General features: G+C 46.8%; 1 protein-coding gene across 1 annotated transcript; it reads left to right on the forward strand.

The window, feature by feature from the left end:
* The first annotated feature begins 267 nt into the window (after nucleotides 1-267).
* LOC128110886 (serine protease inhibitor A3F-like) lies at nucleotides 268-8,440 on the forward strand. Its single transcript, XM_052738868.1, has 4 exons — nucleotides 268-882; nucleotides 2,772-3,045; nucleotides 4,364-4,514; nucleotides 5,443-8,440. The coding sequence occupies exons 1-4, from the start codon at nucleotides 276-278 to the stop codon at nucleotides 5,635-5,637; spliced, it is 1,227 nt and encodes a 408-aa protein (XP_052594828.1). The 5' UTR covers nucleotides 268-275; the 3' UTR covers nucleotides 5,638-8,440.
* The last annotated feature ends 5,529 nt before the right edge of the window (nucleotides 8,441-13,969 follow it).

Below are 13,969 nucleotides of genomic sequence, written 5' to 3' on the forward strand. Positions count from 1 at the left end.
TTTTCTCTTCCTTACCTTGTGACCCTAGCAAATCTCTTCATCCCTCTGAGTTTTGATCCTCTATTAGAGAATATTGGTTGCTGCAACAGCAGTTCTTCCTGTGGTAAAAGGGAGCAGAGGCTGTGGCACTACCATCTGAGTGTCCAGAGAACCTCCCATGCAAGTCACAGAGGCAGCAGAGCAGGCACACAATGGGAGACCAAGGAGATGGTCAGGGAACCATGTGACCCTCTCCGACAAAAGGATCTTTTCTTTTCAAGAAGGAGAACAGAGTAATGGCTGAGATCTCCCCTAAAGTCCTCTGCCAACCAGATGGCACATTGGGAAGGGACACTGCTGTCCAGGAAAACCCGAACAACAGGACACCAGTGGACAATCTAACATTGACCTACACCAACACGGACTTCACCTTCAGCCTCTACAAGGAACTGGCTTTGAAGAATACAGATGGAAATGTCGTCTTCTCCCCATTCAGCATCTCAACAGCCTTGGCCATCCTGTCCCTGGGAGCAAGGAGCAACACCCTGGAAGAGATTCTGGAAGGTCTCAAGTTCAGTCTCATAGAGACCCCTGAGGCAGATATCCACAGGGGCTTTGGGCACCTCCTCCACATGCTCAGTCAGCCAGGGGACCAGGTGCAGATCAGAACAGGTAGTGCCATGTTTATTGAAAAGCACCTACAGATCCTGGCAGAGTTCAAGGAGAAGGCAAGGGTGCTGTACCAGGCTGAGACCTCCACGATTGACTTCCAGCAGCCTCATGAGGCCAAAAAGAACATCAATGACTATGTGAGCAAACAGACCCAGGGAAAGATCAAGGAACTGATCTCAGACCTGGATGAGAGTTCATTAATGGTGCTGGTGAATTACATCTACTTTAAAGGTGAGAATGATTGCTCTTTCAGGGGTGGATGGAGAGGGTGTTGGCTGGGTACCTTGTGTCCATACACTGACCACTGGAAAGGAGGTGCTCATGAGCTTAGAGACATGGGTGCCTAACTTCTTATTATTAACAGGCATTACTTCTCTGTGGTATTCTGGATGGTGGTTGAGGTTCCTGGTGCTTACTAAATAGAACCCCTGAGCTCTCAGCCTAAGTGGGCTCAATTTGACTGTGACTTAAACTTAGTGACTAGCAGAATGCATAGCTTGCTTGTCCAGTCCTCCCTGAGTGGGGAGAAGCCAGGGCTGCTCCTGCAGAGACTGAGTCCCTGTTCTGCCCACTCCAGCATTTCTAATCTGCTCCTGTAGAAGGTGCCCATCCCTACTGGAAAGCTTCTATCTCTATGAGGGTCCAGGTGGGCTTGACTTTTTACCTAAGGGGCCTGGCTACCCAATCTTAAGGAGAATGTAGCATGTGCCACAGCTAGTGAAGAGCCCTTCATGCATTCCTTTGCAGGACCTCTCCCCTGATCCTTTCTGCATCAAGCTAGACCTGGGCATGAAGAAGCAGGGACTGGGGCAAAGACATTAGTTTGTAGAAAGATCAGCCATGCAATGTTCTACGTTCAGTGTCTGGCTGCTTTTTGGAATTTTGCTTTTGTAAAACTACTTGCCTGGCAGCTTGGGAGGTCACAGTGCACAATACTCACTCCTGAGCCAGGGAATCTGGAGGTAGGGAGCTAGTGATTTGAGAAACTGTGCTGGAATTGCATTGGGTAAGGATTTTGGGGCGGACATCCAGAGCCTACACTCCAAAACCCTGCCTGATAGAGACCAGGGATTGAGGCGATAGCCCATAAAACAATTCCTGATGAAAATCCTGATGTGGCCTGACCTGGGGTGGACTTGAGGCTGGACACAGGATAGTCTAGGGCAGAGGAGGACAGATTCTGAGACTATAGACAGAAATCCAATTTGCCATGGACAGAAGAGGATAGGAGGACAGAGGACATTTGTTCAGGGTGGAGCCAGAGCAGCTCTTCTCTGAAGAGAAGGGAAGCAGAGCAAAGGGCTGAAGGATTACTGCAGGGCGAGGCTCTCTTGCTGGGCCCAGAACCCAAGCTCCAGAGCTGCTTGGCTGTGAGGAGGAGTTGTATGTTTATGCAGTTGCATCCTGAGCCCAAGAAATTGTCAAAGTACCAAGTCCCCCAGGGTGTATTGTAGATGGTCACATGCACTTGGGATGTGCACAAAGCCTGGGCAGGAGATCTGTGATTCATGGAGGTGAACATGGCCAATGTGGGAGAAGAGGACTCATTACTCATCTTAGTCAACCAACTATGGGATCCTGTTAATCCAAATCTAGAAGATACAGGTCCCTGGAGCTTGAGTCTAAGCCCACACTTGGCTCTGGGCTCTGCCTTCCATTAGTTGGTTCACACTGAGGAGCACTATCAACAGATCACTGCCTGGAGGTTCAGTCTCTCGTGTTTCCTTGAAATCTGTCCCCCAGCAATTGCCTTCTAGACAGGGTTCCTCCTGAGGAAGAAGGGATCCCCAAATATCCTCAGGCTCCATTCTCTCCATTTTCACTCACATTTCTCTCTAATATACCCCACCCTCAGATCCTAGATTGTTTCTCAGGTACCTTAAGTAGCCAAGCTTCGGATTTGAATTCCTCTTTCCAAACCAAGCCTGTGGATCAAATCTCATTCATAGTTCTGCATCTAGCAATGTTTTTTCCAATCCAGACTGTGCAGCCACCATGGGATACTACACTCTCTGTTGTTGAAAATGGATTGCTCTTTTGACTCAGAAACTGGGCAGAAATTGGGAGGAGGAGGTGTCTCTCCTGTGCTGTTACATTCTGATGGCCTGCTCCACATTTAGGGAAATGGAACAGACCATTTGACCCTCATGACACATTTGAATCTGAGTTCCATTTGGACAAGAAGAGATCTGTGAGGGTGCCCATGATGAAAATTGAGAATCTAACCACACCCTACTTCCGGGATGAGGATCTGTCCTGCTCTGTGGTGGAGCTGAAGTACACAGGCAATGCCAGCGCCCTGTTCATCCTCCCTGACGAGGGCAGGATGCAGCAGGTGGAAGCCAGCTTGCAACCAGAGACCCTGAGGAAGTGGAAGGACTCTCTGAGGCCCAGGTGCGTGTCCACAGTACCCAGAGCTGGTCTGGCTCCCCATCCTGCTGTTAACCCAGTGTCCCTGTGACTCAGAGTCTCACTAGCACCCGGTGTAATGGTTGGAGAGTCAGCAGGGACAGGTGGAGCAGAGGTTACTTTCTCAGGAGTTTTTGGACAGATTTTACTGTCATTTTGTTGTTCACAAGATGGCATCAGCTGCTGTGGGATGTTCTGTATGGCAAATGTGTTGCTAATTAGTCAATAAATAAAACACTGATTGGCCATTGGCTAGGCAGGAAGAGTAGGTGGGACAAGGAGGAGAATAAAGCTGGGAAGTGGAAGGCTGAGTCAGAGAGACACTGCCAGCCACCACGATGAGAAACAGCATGTGAAGATGCCGGTAAGCCACGAGCCACGTGGCAAGGTATAGATTTATAGAAATGGATTAATTTAAGCTGTAAGAACAGTTAGCAAGAAGCCTGCCACAGCCATACAGTTTGTAACCAATATAAGTCTCTGTGTTTACTTGGTCGGGTCTGAGCAGCTGTGGGACTGGCAGGTGAGAGAGATTTGCCCTGACTGTGGGCCAGGCAGAAAAACTCAAGCTACAATCAGCTAGTTCAGGAGCTGCGGATTCCTCTGTGTCTAACAGGCTGTATTTACAGGGAATCTTGAATGGGTTTTGGAAGGCAGAGGGAAGTGAGGTTGAAATGAGATCAGCTCTGAGAATCAGCTCTGCCCTGTGTAGCCATCTCATCCCCTCTTCACTCGTTCATTCTCCATTCATGGAAGGATGACTCTAAGACCTATGTGCTGGGCTCAAATTTAGACCCTGAGAGGGTATCAGAAACTCAAGCATATAATTTCTTATAATCACAGGCTCACCTTGAAATTGAAGAGGAGAGAGTAGGTGATTGAAAATATAATTAATTATTATTTGAAGAGTTAAAAAACAAGAAGCAGAGATGTTAAAAGCGGGGAATGTCCATGGGGAAGGAGAGCTGGAGTTAGAAGGATTGTGCAATTTTAACTAGAATGATCATTAGATGAGGTCTGAGGGTCCACATGACAGGGGAAGAAATGCATTTAGAGGGAGAAAAGCATTCTTGGTAAGGGAACCAACAGCTAGTTCCAAGCCTCATCGCCTGCCCCTGTATAAACTCTCAGGTATTGATGGTTAGTTGAGGCATTAGGAAAAGCAAAATCAAGTGGTGTGGGATGGATGGAAAGAGGGCTGCGCTCTTGTGTGAGGGCTGTCTGTGGAGAGGCACCCTAGCAAAAGATGGGTTGATATGGCAATGGAGTCCAGGGACTCTTTCATTTCTCTTTACATTCTCAGGAAGATCGATGAGCTCTACATGCCCAAGTTCTCCATCTCCACTGACTATAGCCTAGAGAACATCCTTCCACAGCTGGGCATCAGGAAAGTCTTCTCCACACAGGCTGACCTGTCTAGGATCACAGGGGCCAAGGACCTAAGAGTCTCTCAGGTAAGTCAAAATACACCGGGTGGTTCTCACTGGGTGCCTGAATATGTATGCCGAAAGCCAGTGGCAAGAGGGGATGGCAAATGTGTGAGAAAGCCCGCATTTCTGAAATTCCCTCATCCTGGCAGAGCTGGGTTACAACCTAGACACCCCTGCTGGAGAGCATGCATCTGATTCCTCCTCTACCCCAGAAGCCCAGAGTGGAAAGAGCCTGTGCTTGATGTTAGACCACCATAGGCACCGACCCTGTGCTGCAGTGTGGATACCACCCACAATCCACTGCTTGGCGAAGCACTTCCAGACTCAGCTTCTTCACTGCAGAACTGACAAAGTACTTCCTGACTAGCAAACAGAATGGTAGCAGTAAAGGAAATAACAAGGGATGAATGGCAGTTGTGATGAAAAGCTTAAGAACAGGAGAGAAGATGCCTTAGGACCCCACATTACAGTCCCAGTTGCACAGCCTGGCAATGCCTAGTGTTCTGTCCAGTGTCCACTCTGATCCCTGGGTGCAAGTCTGTACAAATAGGACATGACAGTTTGGTAAAGAGAAACCACACTCTGTGCATTGTGGTTGTATGTTCCAAGGAGGCTGGAGCAGGAGGGATGCCAAAACCTGTACTGGCTGCCAGCACACTGGCTATTCACTGTGGGTCTCCTGAGAAGCTGCCTGTGGAGGAAGGACTAGCGTTGCCTACACCCATCCTCCTGTTTGTAGTTGGTTTGAGAGCAACACAGATTCTCAGAGACTGAGCAGACCCAGGGCATGCCTCATCTCATACCCTGAGCAGAGACTTGGAAACACCAGGGGTAGAGCTCACCGTAGGAACAAACAACTTCACCAGCAGCTGAGGCCAGCAGTGGATGCTTGCTCCAGGAATCTCCTTTCCTGCCCTCCTTGACTCCATTGAGTGATGTCTTTCTCCTACAGGTAGTCCACAAGGCTGTGCTGGACGTGGCTGAGACAGGCACAGAAGCAGCTGCCGCCACAGGATTCAAAGTGGTCTTTTTGTGTAGAAAATTTATATCGATGACAGTCCGTTTCAACAGGCCATTCCTGATGTTTATCTCTGAAACAGATACTCAGATAACCCTCTTTCTGGCCAAAATCTCCAACCCTAAGTGAGGCTAGAGCTTCCCAAGTGGAGAGGCTCCTGCCCAGGAGCCCAGGAGGCAGCCTGCATGTCGGTGTGTACATCCTGGACTCCGTGCTCTGATTGGCTTTCCATGACTCCTACATACACAGGAGCCTTGGACTGTGAGTGACAGGCTCTTGGGCCTTTTGGGAGCACTTACTCAAGCTTCTGAGCTTGGAATCTATCTTTATGCCCTCTCCCTGCTCACTCACCTGTATTTGTCTGTATCCCAAATGTGGGCACTATTATGTAGGCAGAGTCTCAGTATACTTTCTAGGCACATCTGCCTTCAACATCTATGGTCATGATGGGATCATGCAAGGTTACCGGCCAATCCATGAGGACCAGGACCAGGACTGAGAAGGGAAGCTGCTGCACTGAATCTCACTCCTGCATCTGGTACCTCCTGGTGACAAGTTCTTTCCTTGTGCTTTCCCTCTCCAGTCCCTAGCCTCTGCCAGCCACTGCCCTTTGCAGCAGATACTGGCCATGCACATATCCGGCCCACTGTTGGAGACTTCACTCATCTTGAGGGGCCTATTAGTCAGACCAGGTCCTTTCCCCCAGCGCTCCTACTTAGGGCACAGTACCCATTTTCTAGATTGGCAACTGACGAACCTGAAATGATAGATAGACACCTTCAACTTCATCACCCAAAATGCAGGGTTTGGAGCAAAGGATCAATAAAAGTATAATTCACTCAGCTCCTGTTGGCAGGGGTGTGCCCTCTAGTGACCACAAGGTAGTAGAAATTGTCACTTATGCTCTGTGACTCCTGTGATGGACCTCTGACCTACATGTTATTATCAATCCTTTTTATGGATCAGGAAACTGAGGCACAGAGAATCTTAGTCATTTCCCATGACCTCACAGCTAGACATTATGACTGGTGGGATGTTCTTCAAGTGTCCTGATGCCAGAGGAACAGTTTTCACCAAGTGGGGATCTGTGCACAGGCATCACCATGGTGGTGTGCAGGTGGATCATAAAACAAGGCTCTAGATACTTCACAAAGAGCTCCCAAAAGCACATATGGATCATGTGACCTCTGTGTTGAGGTCAGAGGAGGGTGAGAAGGTCATCACATGACCAGAAAAAAATGTCTTGGGCAGGGTTCCCAGTAATGGAGGCATTTCTAAGAATCTGATAGGGAGTGAGTCTTTGGGACAACACAGCAGAAGGGTGGTGGAGAGGAAGAAGCAATTACAGACAAAAGATGGTAAAGAGCCTGGATCTGGGAGGATTCTGAAATTCCTCAGAGCCGCAGCGAGCATTGGGGGGGTTTGTTGGTGTTTGCTGTCTTAGGCAAGTTACTCTGTGTGGTTACAATGCAGAGAACTGAGTTATTCAGAGGTCAGGTTGTCATTGAGGAAAATTTTAAGGAACAGCTGGAGAGGGGAGTTGATGATCTAGATCAAGAGATGAGCTTTCTTGGTGTGTAGATTCAGAAGGAGAAGTGTGGTGGTATTGTGTTCCCCCAAATATTGTGCACCCTAGTAAACTTATCTGGGGTCAGAGGACAGGACAGCCACAATATTAAACATAGAGGATAGGCAATGGTAGCACACGCCTTTATCCCAGCATTCCAGAGGCAGAGATCCCTCTGGATCTTTGTGAGTTCAAGGCCACACTGGAAACAGCCAGGCATGGTGACACACGCCTTTAATCCCAAGAAGTGAGCCTTTAATCCCAGGGAGTGATGGCAAAAACAGAAAGATATATAAGGCGTAGAGATCAGAAACTAGAAGCATTTGGCTGGTTAAGCTTTTGGCTGGTTAAGCTTTTAGGCTTTTGAGCAGCAGTTCTGCTGAGACCCATTTTGAATAAGGACTTAGAGGCTTCCAGTCTGAGGAAACAGGATCAGCTGAGGACCTGGCAAGGTGAGGTAGCTGTGGCTTGTTCTGCTTCTCTGATCTTCCAGCATTTATCCCAATACCTGGCCCTGGATTTTATTTTATTAATAAGACCATTTAAGATTCTTGCTACAGAGAAGAGGAGGTCTAGACATTGGATTGGGGCACCTGGTAATCATTGAGAATCCTCTGAGCCCGGAAACACAGCCAGCAACCTGCATGGAGAGGGAAAGTTGAACATTCAGTTGGAGACTTACTTGTGTCTTAAAGATCCTAAGGAAACTCTTGACAGGTGGCTCTGAGATCAGCAGAGATGTGCAGCCTGGCAGGATCCTCAAAGAACCCCTTCCCCAGTAAACACCGAGATACCATTCCATGAAGGATGTGATGTGAGAGAAAAGCAAACATCTATTGAAAGCAAACAAATGTTCCAACCATCTTTCCAACGTGTAGCAGGGCAGGTCCTGAGGCAGGGGTACAACCAGCACTCCATGGGCACTGACATGTCCCAGCTGTATCCCAACATTATTCCTGGATTCAGTACAAGTATATAAGGAGGCTGGTGCTGAATGCATCTCAAGCTGACCAGACCTGTGTCTGGAACTTGTGGACAAAGTCTGAGTCCACCTCTTATGGGAGTCTAGGACCTAGATATCAGGGTTCACTTTTTCTCATTCCCTGGGGGCTGAGGATTCTCTCACTTCTTGGCCATCAAATGTTGCCTTAATGATGAACTCCCTACAGGGACAGGCCCAGCTTTCAATAGATGAAATGGAGTGTGGTGGGGGAAGGGAGGGGCCTGTAAACTGCAGTTTACTGAGGTTGAAGGCCTGGGAACTCCATGCTTAGCTCAGGAGTTTCTACATGTTGAACAATCACCTTATAGAAATTTAGCAGCGGTAAGTGGCTGAGTGGTGTGGTGTGGTGGGGTGGTGGTCTTAAAAACAATGCACCATATACTTCCTTCTGTGCTTCTGCAACATGGCCCATCAGGTCTAATAATAGTCTGACATTCTGTAGGCTGTTGTTTTGTCTTATTGACTGTGTGTCCTTTGCCCCACAAAAGCTTCTCAGTTTCAGGAAGTCCCATTTATTAATTGTGCTCTAGTGTCTGTGCTACTGGTGTTATATTTAGGAAGTGATCTCCTGTGCCAATGCATTAAAGACTACTTTCTACTTTCTCTTCTATGACGTTCAATGTAACTGGATTTATGTTGAGGTCTTTGATCCACTTGGATTTGAGTTTTATGCATGGTGACAGATATGGATCTATTTGCAATCTTCTACATGTTGACATCCAGTTATGCCAGCACCATTTGTTGAAGATGCTTTCTTTTTTCCAAACAACAACCTACAGAATGGGAAAAGATCTTCACCAACCTCACATCTGACAGAGGGCTGATCTCCAAAATATATAAACAACTCAAAAGGCTAGACATCAAAATAACAAACAATCCAATTAAAAAATGGGCTACAGAGCTTAACAGAGAATTCTCAACAGAAGAATCTCAAATGGCTGAAAGACATTTAAGGAATTGCTGAACATCCTTAGTTATCAGGGAAAAGCAAATCAAAATTACTAAGATACCATTTTACCCCTGTCAGAATGGCTATGATCAAAAACACTGAAGACAGCTTATGTTGAAGAGGATGTGGAGCAAGGGGAGCACTCCTCCACTGTTGGTGGGAATGCAAACTTTCACAGACACTTGAAATTAGTATGGTGGTTTCTCAGAAAATTGGGAATCAATCTACCTCAAGACCCAGCTATACCACTCTTGGGCATATACCAAGGAATGCTCAATCATACCACAAGGACACATGCTCAGCTATGTTCATAGCAGCATTATTCATAATAGCCAGAACCTGGAAACAACCTAGATGCCTCTCAACCAAAGAATGGACAGAGAAAATGTGACACATATACACAATGGAGTACTACTCAGCAGTAAAAAAACAATGATATCATTAAATTTGCAAGCAAATAGACGGAACTATAAAATATCCTGAGTGAGGTAACCCAGACTCAGAAGGACAAACACAGTATGTACTCACTCATAAGTGGATACTAGATGTAAGGCACAGGATAACCAGACTACAACCCACAGCTCCAGAGAAGCTAGGAAACAAGGAGGACCCTACAAGGGACACATAGACAGCCCAGTGCAAGAGAAATAGATAAGATCTACATGAGCAAACTAGGAGTGTGTGAGGGGGTAATGGAGGGCAAAGAATGGGGGATGAGAACATAAGGAAATGGGAAGTTCAAGCTGGAACAGGGGCAGAGTGGGAGAGCAAGGAAAGAGATACCATGATAAATGAAGACATCACGGGAATAGGAAGAGGCACGGTGCCAGGGAAGTTCTCAGGAATCCACAAGGATGATCGCACCTTGGACTACTGGCAATGGTCAAAAGGGTGCCTGGACTGGTCTATTCTGGTGACCAGACAAGTAAATACCCTAACTGTCATCATAGAGACTTCATCCAGTGACTGATGGAAGCAGATGCAGAGATCCATGGCTGGGTGCCAGGCTGAGCTCCAGGAATTCAATCAATGAGAAAGAGGAAGGATTCTATGGGCAGGGGACGTCAAAATCATGATGGGAAAATGTGCAGAGATGACCAGCCACACTAGTGGAAGCCCATGAACTGTGGACTGATAGCTGTGGAGCCCTATAGGACTAGACAAGATCCTCTGGATATGGGAGGACAGTTGTTTAGCTTGAACTGATTGGGGGCCCCCAGGCAGGGTGATTAGGATCCATCCCTGGTGCATGGGCAGGCTTTTTGGAGCCCAGTGCCTGTGGTGTGACACCTTGCACAGCCTTGGTGCAGGGGGGAGGGGCTTGGACCTGCCTCAGCTGAGTGTGTCAGGCTCTGCTGACTCCCTATGGGAGACCTTGACTTGGGAAATGTGGGGATGAGAGGTGGGTTGGAGGGGGAAGGTTGAGGGGTGGGGAGAGGGAAGAGGGGGGATCTGTGGTTGATATGTAAAGTAAATAGAAAATTTCTTAATAATAAAAAAATAGTCTGACATATAATGCTCTTGGCCAAATTACTTGTCAGAGGTAATTGCCAAGGTCTCATGTCTAAACATCAATAATCAGAGAATACCAACCATGAAGTACTATGGAAGTGATAAGAGTAGTAGTGGCAATGGTTATAATAACCATCAAGGGCCAGGCTGCCTCTTCCTCCCACCCCTTCAGCCTCATCAGAAACCCACTCCAATATTCAAGCATGGGAAGAGCACTTATCCCTTCAGGTGTTGTGCAGTTGGCACATCCCAGGAGGGCACTGAAGCAGCTGCCACCAGGAATCAAGAGTGACCTCCCTGCAGAGAACACTGCCAGCCACTGTGCATCATCAGAACCCATGGTATCCATGCTCACCCAGAATGGCAGCAACATCCTCTCTCAGAGAATAATCCTCACCCCCAGGAAGGTTTGCTATAGTAACTTGCTAAGCAGACTGTAGGAGACGTGCACTATAGGGCATTCATTCCCAGCCTGTGCCTTACAACAAGTACAAAATCTGCAGCATGTTTACAGTAATAAGTTCAGAGACCTGTGCTCCAAACCAAGGCCAGGACAGAGTATCTAAGGTAACCCCACCAGATGCCAGTATCCCAAGGGGGAACCACTGTGAACTGCATGATCTGCAGATCCTCACCAAGGTTTCTCCCCCTAGAACAATCACAGCCAACTCCAGGGCTTTCTGGGAGGATGCTGAGCTGCCATCCAGCTGGCTGCCTCCATCTGTTTTCTGTTGTTGGTACTGAGGCCACAGAGCAGACAGTAGACAGAGGGGTGTGTCAGTGAGCCTTATGTCACTGGGACAGCACATCTGAGATAACCCACTGAGGGAAGCAAAGGTTTGGTTTGAATCACAGTTTCAGAGACTTCAGGCCGGGGTCTGTTGGCTTCTTTGCTTTGGGCCAGAGGGAAGTCAAGCTTTGTGCATCTAAAGACACTATCTAGGGAATGAGGACTGGGGACATGGCCAGGTGGGTAAAGTGTTGGTCTCATATGCATGAGGATCTGAATTTATTCCCTGAAGTAAAAAAGCCAACTATGATGACATGAACTTGTGATCCCAGCTCTGGGGTGGAGACAGGTGGGTCCCTGGGACTCCTGGGAGAGCCAACCTTGACAATTCAATGAATTCCAGGCCTATGGAGAGACCTTATCCTAAAACCAAGATGGAAGAGGAATGACAGTTGAAGTTGACTTCTGACCTTCATGTGGATGTGCACATGGATGTACACATACACATTCACAAACACATGGAACCACATAAAGTAAAAATTCAAGGAGAAAGAGAAGAGGGCTTTGGAGTTAGCTTAATGGTGGAATGCTGGATTGGCTTATATATGTGAAGTTTTGGTTCCCCAGTACTGTGAGTGTGAGGAGACAACCCCCAGGATGGGAAGAAATGCCTGCAGCTCAGGTGTCTGTGCATGGAATTCTTATAATTCAAACATTTGGATAGCAAAGGCATCCTTCACACCACCAGGAAGTCTGTATTGTTCCTTAGCTGTTACATCAGTGTGTCCTCACAGCCAGGCTGGGTATGGGTCAGCAGATTCCAAAGCTGTGGTGATGGAGAGGACAGACACCATCCAGCTGGTCAGGATCACACTCCTGAATTGACTCAGTGTTGACTAGTGTCTGGTCTTAGGATCCTTCACAGTAGGCAGTCAACACCGGAGCTCACCTCAGCAGGTGCCGTGAGGATGCCATGGGGTCTTAGGCATGAAGGACAGAGCAACAGTGGTGGCCATCATTGTCTCTGTGGGGAGAGAGAAAGAAGGAAAAGAAGAGGGGCTTCTGCCTAGGGAAGAATCCGCTGTGAGACACTGCTGTGAAATGATTCACAAGAGATAGTTATGGAAAACAATAATATTTGGCCAATTCATGGTTTAAGTACTTTTATTAATGATGAGACCAAAAACAAGCTTATGCCTCCAAAAAGTCTGTAGGTGCCCAAGCTCAGGGACACAGCATGTTTAAAGGAAAAAACCCACAAAGACCATAATTTACAAACAAGTAGGTGCAGGTCAGATTAATTTGAATTGTTCTTTCCTGACAGAGCAGAGTTACTATTTCAATCATAATTTTGAGTTGTAGCTTCTTTATTTATTGTGATTTCCTTTAGTTATTCTGGTCTATTCTGTGCAGTATGGACATGTCCCTGGAACTCTCAAGTACATGTGAAGGCAGACATGACTGTGGTGGGGGAAAAGAGAGAGCTGAGAAATCTGTGAGGAAACACAAGATGGAGTCAGAGCATGAAGGACTTACCTTGGTCATTTCAGTGAGAGCCTGCCTGTTGTCTTCTGACATGTCTGTCCATACTCTCTCCCTTGGTCCTAAGGACTAAGAGGGAGACGACTGCTCTTGTCCCATGTCTGGTGATGCAGAATTAATTGACCCCAAATAAATACACAACTTGAAAAAACAAGGAATATCTCACAGTGTCAGGCACCCATGAGGAGCCAGCCTGGATGGTTCTTCCTTGGGGGCCTCTCGTGAGTCATTCAGTTGACTGAAGACATGACACATGTTGGAGGCTCCATGTCCAAGTTTGCTCTCATGACATTCTTTTTCCTCTGGTGCTATAAACTGAACCAAGGTCTAGTGTTTTCTGGGCAATCCCCTGACCACTGAGCTAACCCCCAGTCCTCTCACAGCTTATAATGGGAAATCTCTCTGGGCCTACTCAAAGGGCTGCTCAGGGAGGCAGGTGCATCAATTGGAGGAGCTTCTCCACAGGCTCAAGATGTTAGCTGCTGGCATTCTTAGCTTTTGGATTGAAGCTAGTTGTCTGCTAAGTTAATAGACTTCATTGTCACAAGGTTTCTAATTGAAATATATCTTTGTATACCTAGAAAACCTAACTAAGACGGCTATAAATTTGACTATTATAGATGACTAAAATCTGGGTTTTATAATTATACATTGCATTTTTAAATGAACTGAATAACACAATAACCTTAAAAAAGAGTAAAAATATACATACAGTGTGACAAAATTGACTTTAAATTTGTATCAATAACCTAAAATTCAAACCAATGTAAAATATTTGAGATTAACAGTTGTTTTTTGCCTAAAGTAGATGCAATAATCTACCTCTTCTTTTCATCATAATAATCTACCCTTTTCCCCATCATTAATATATCATATCCCCCTTTCTGCTTTAGGAACAGATTGACTATAACCAACAAAACACTGGGTGCCAGGTACTGCAGAACAGAATTCTGGGTTCAAATCAGGTTTATTAACATGTGAAATCAGTAAGGTATACTCATGATACAGAACAAAGCTGACACACGGCCACTGATTCAGCTGCTGAGGTCCTGCCATTCTGCCCAAGTGCGATGGGAACCAAACTGCAAGCCATGCTGTTCTGGCCCTCACTATCTACTCCGACCAGCCCAAGAGAGAGCAGGACCATTTCCCCACAGT

The sequence above is a fragment of the Peromyscus californicus genome, unplaced genomic scaffold (assembly GCF_007827085.1).
Source record: "Peromyscus californicus insignis strain IS unplaced genomic scaffold, ASM782708v3 Scaffold_15__1_contigs__length_86483966, whole genome shotgun sequence".
In the NCBI taxonomy this organism is placed as follows: Eukaryota; Metazoa; Chordata; class Mammalia; order Rodentia; family Cricetidae; genus Peromyscus; species Peromyscus californicus.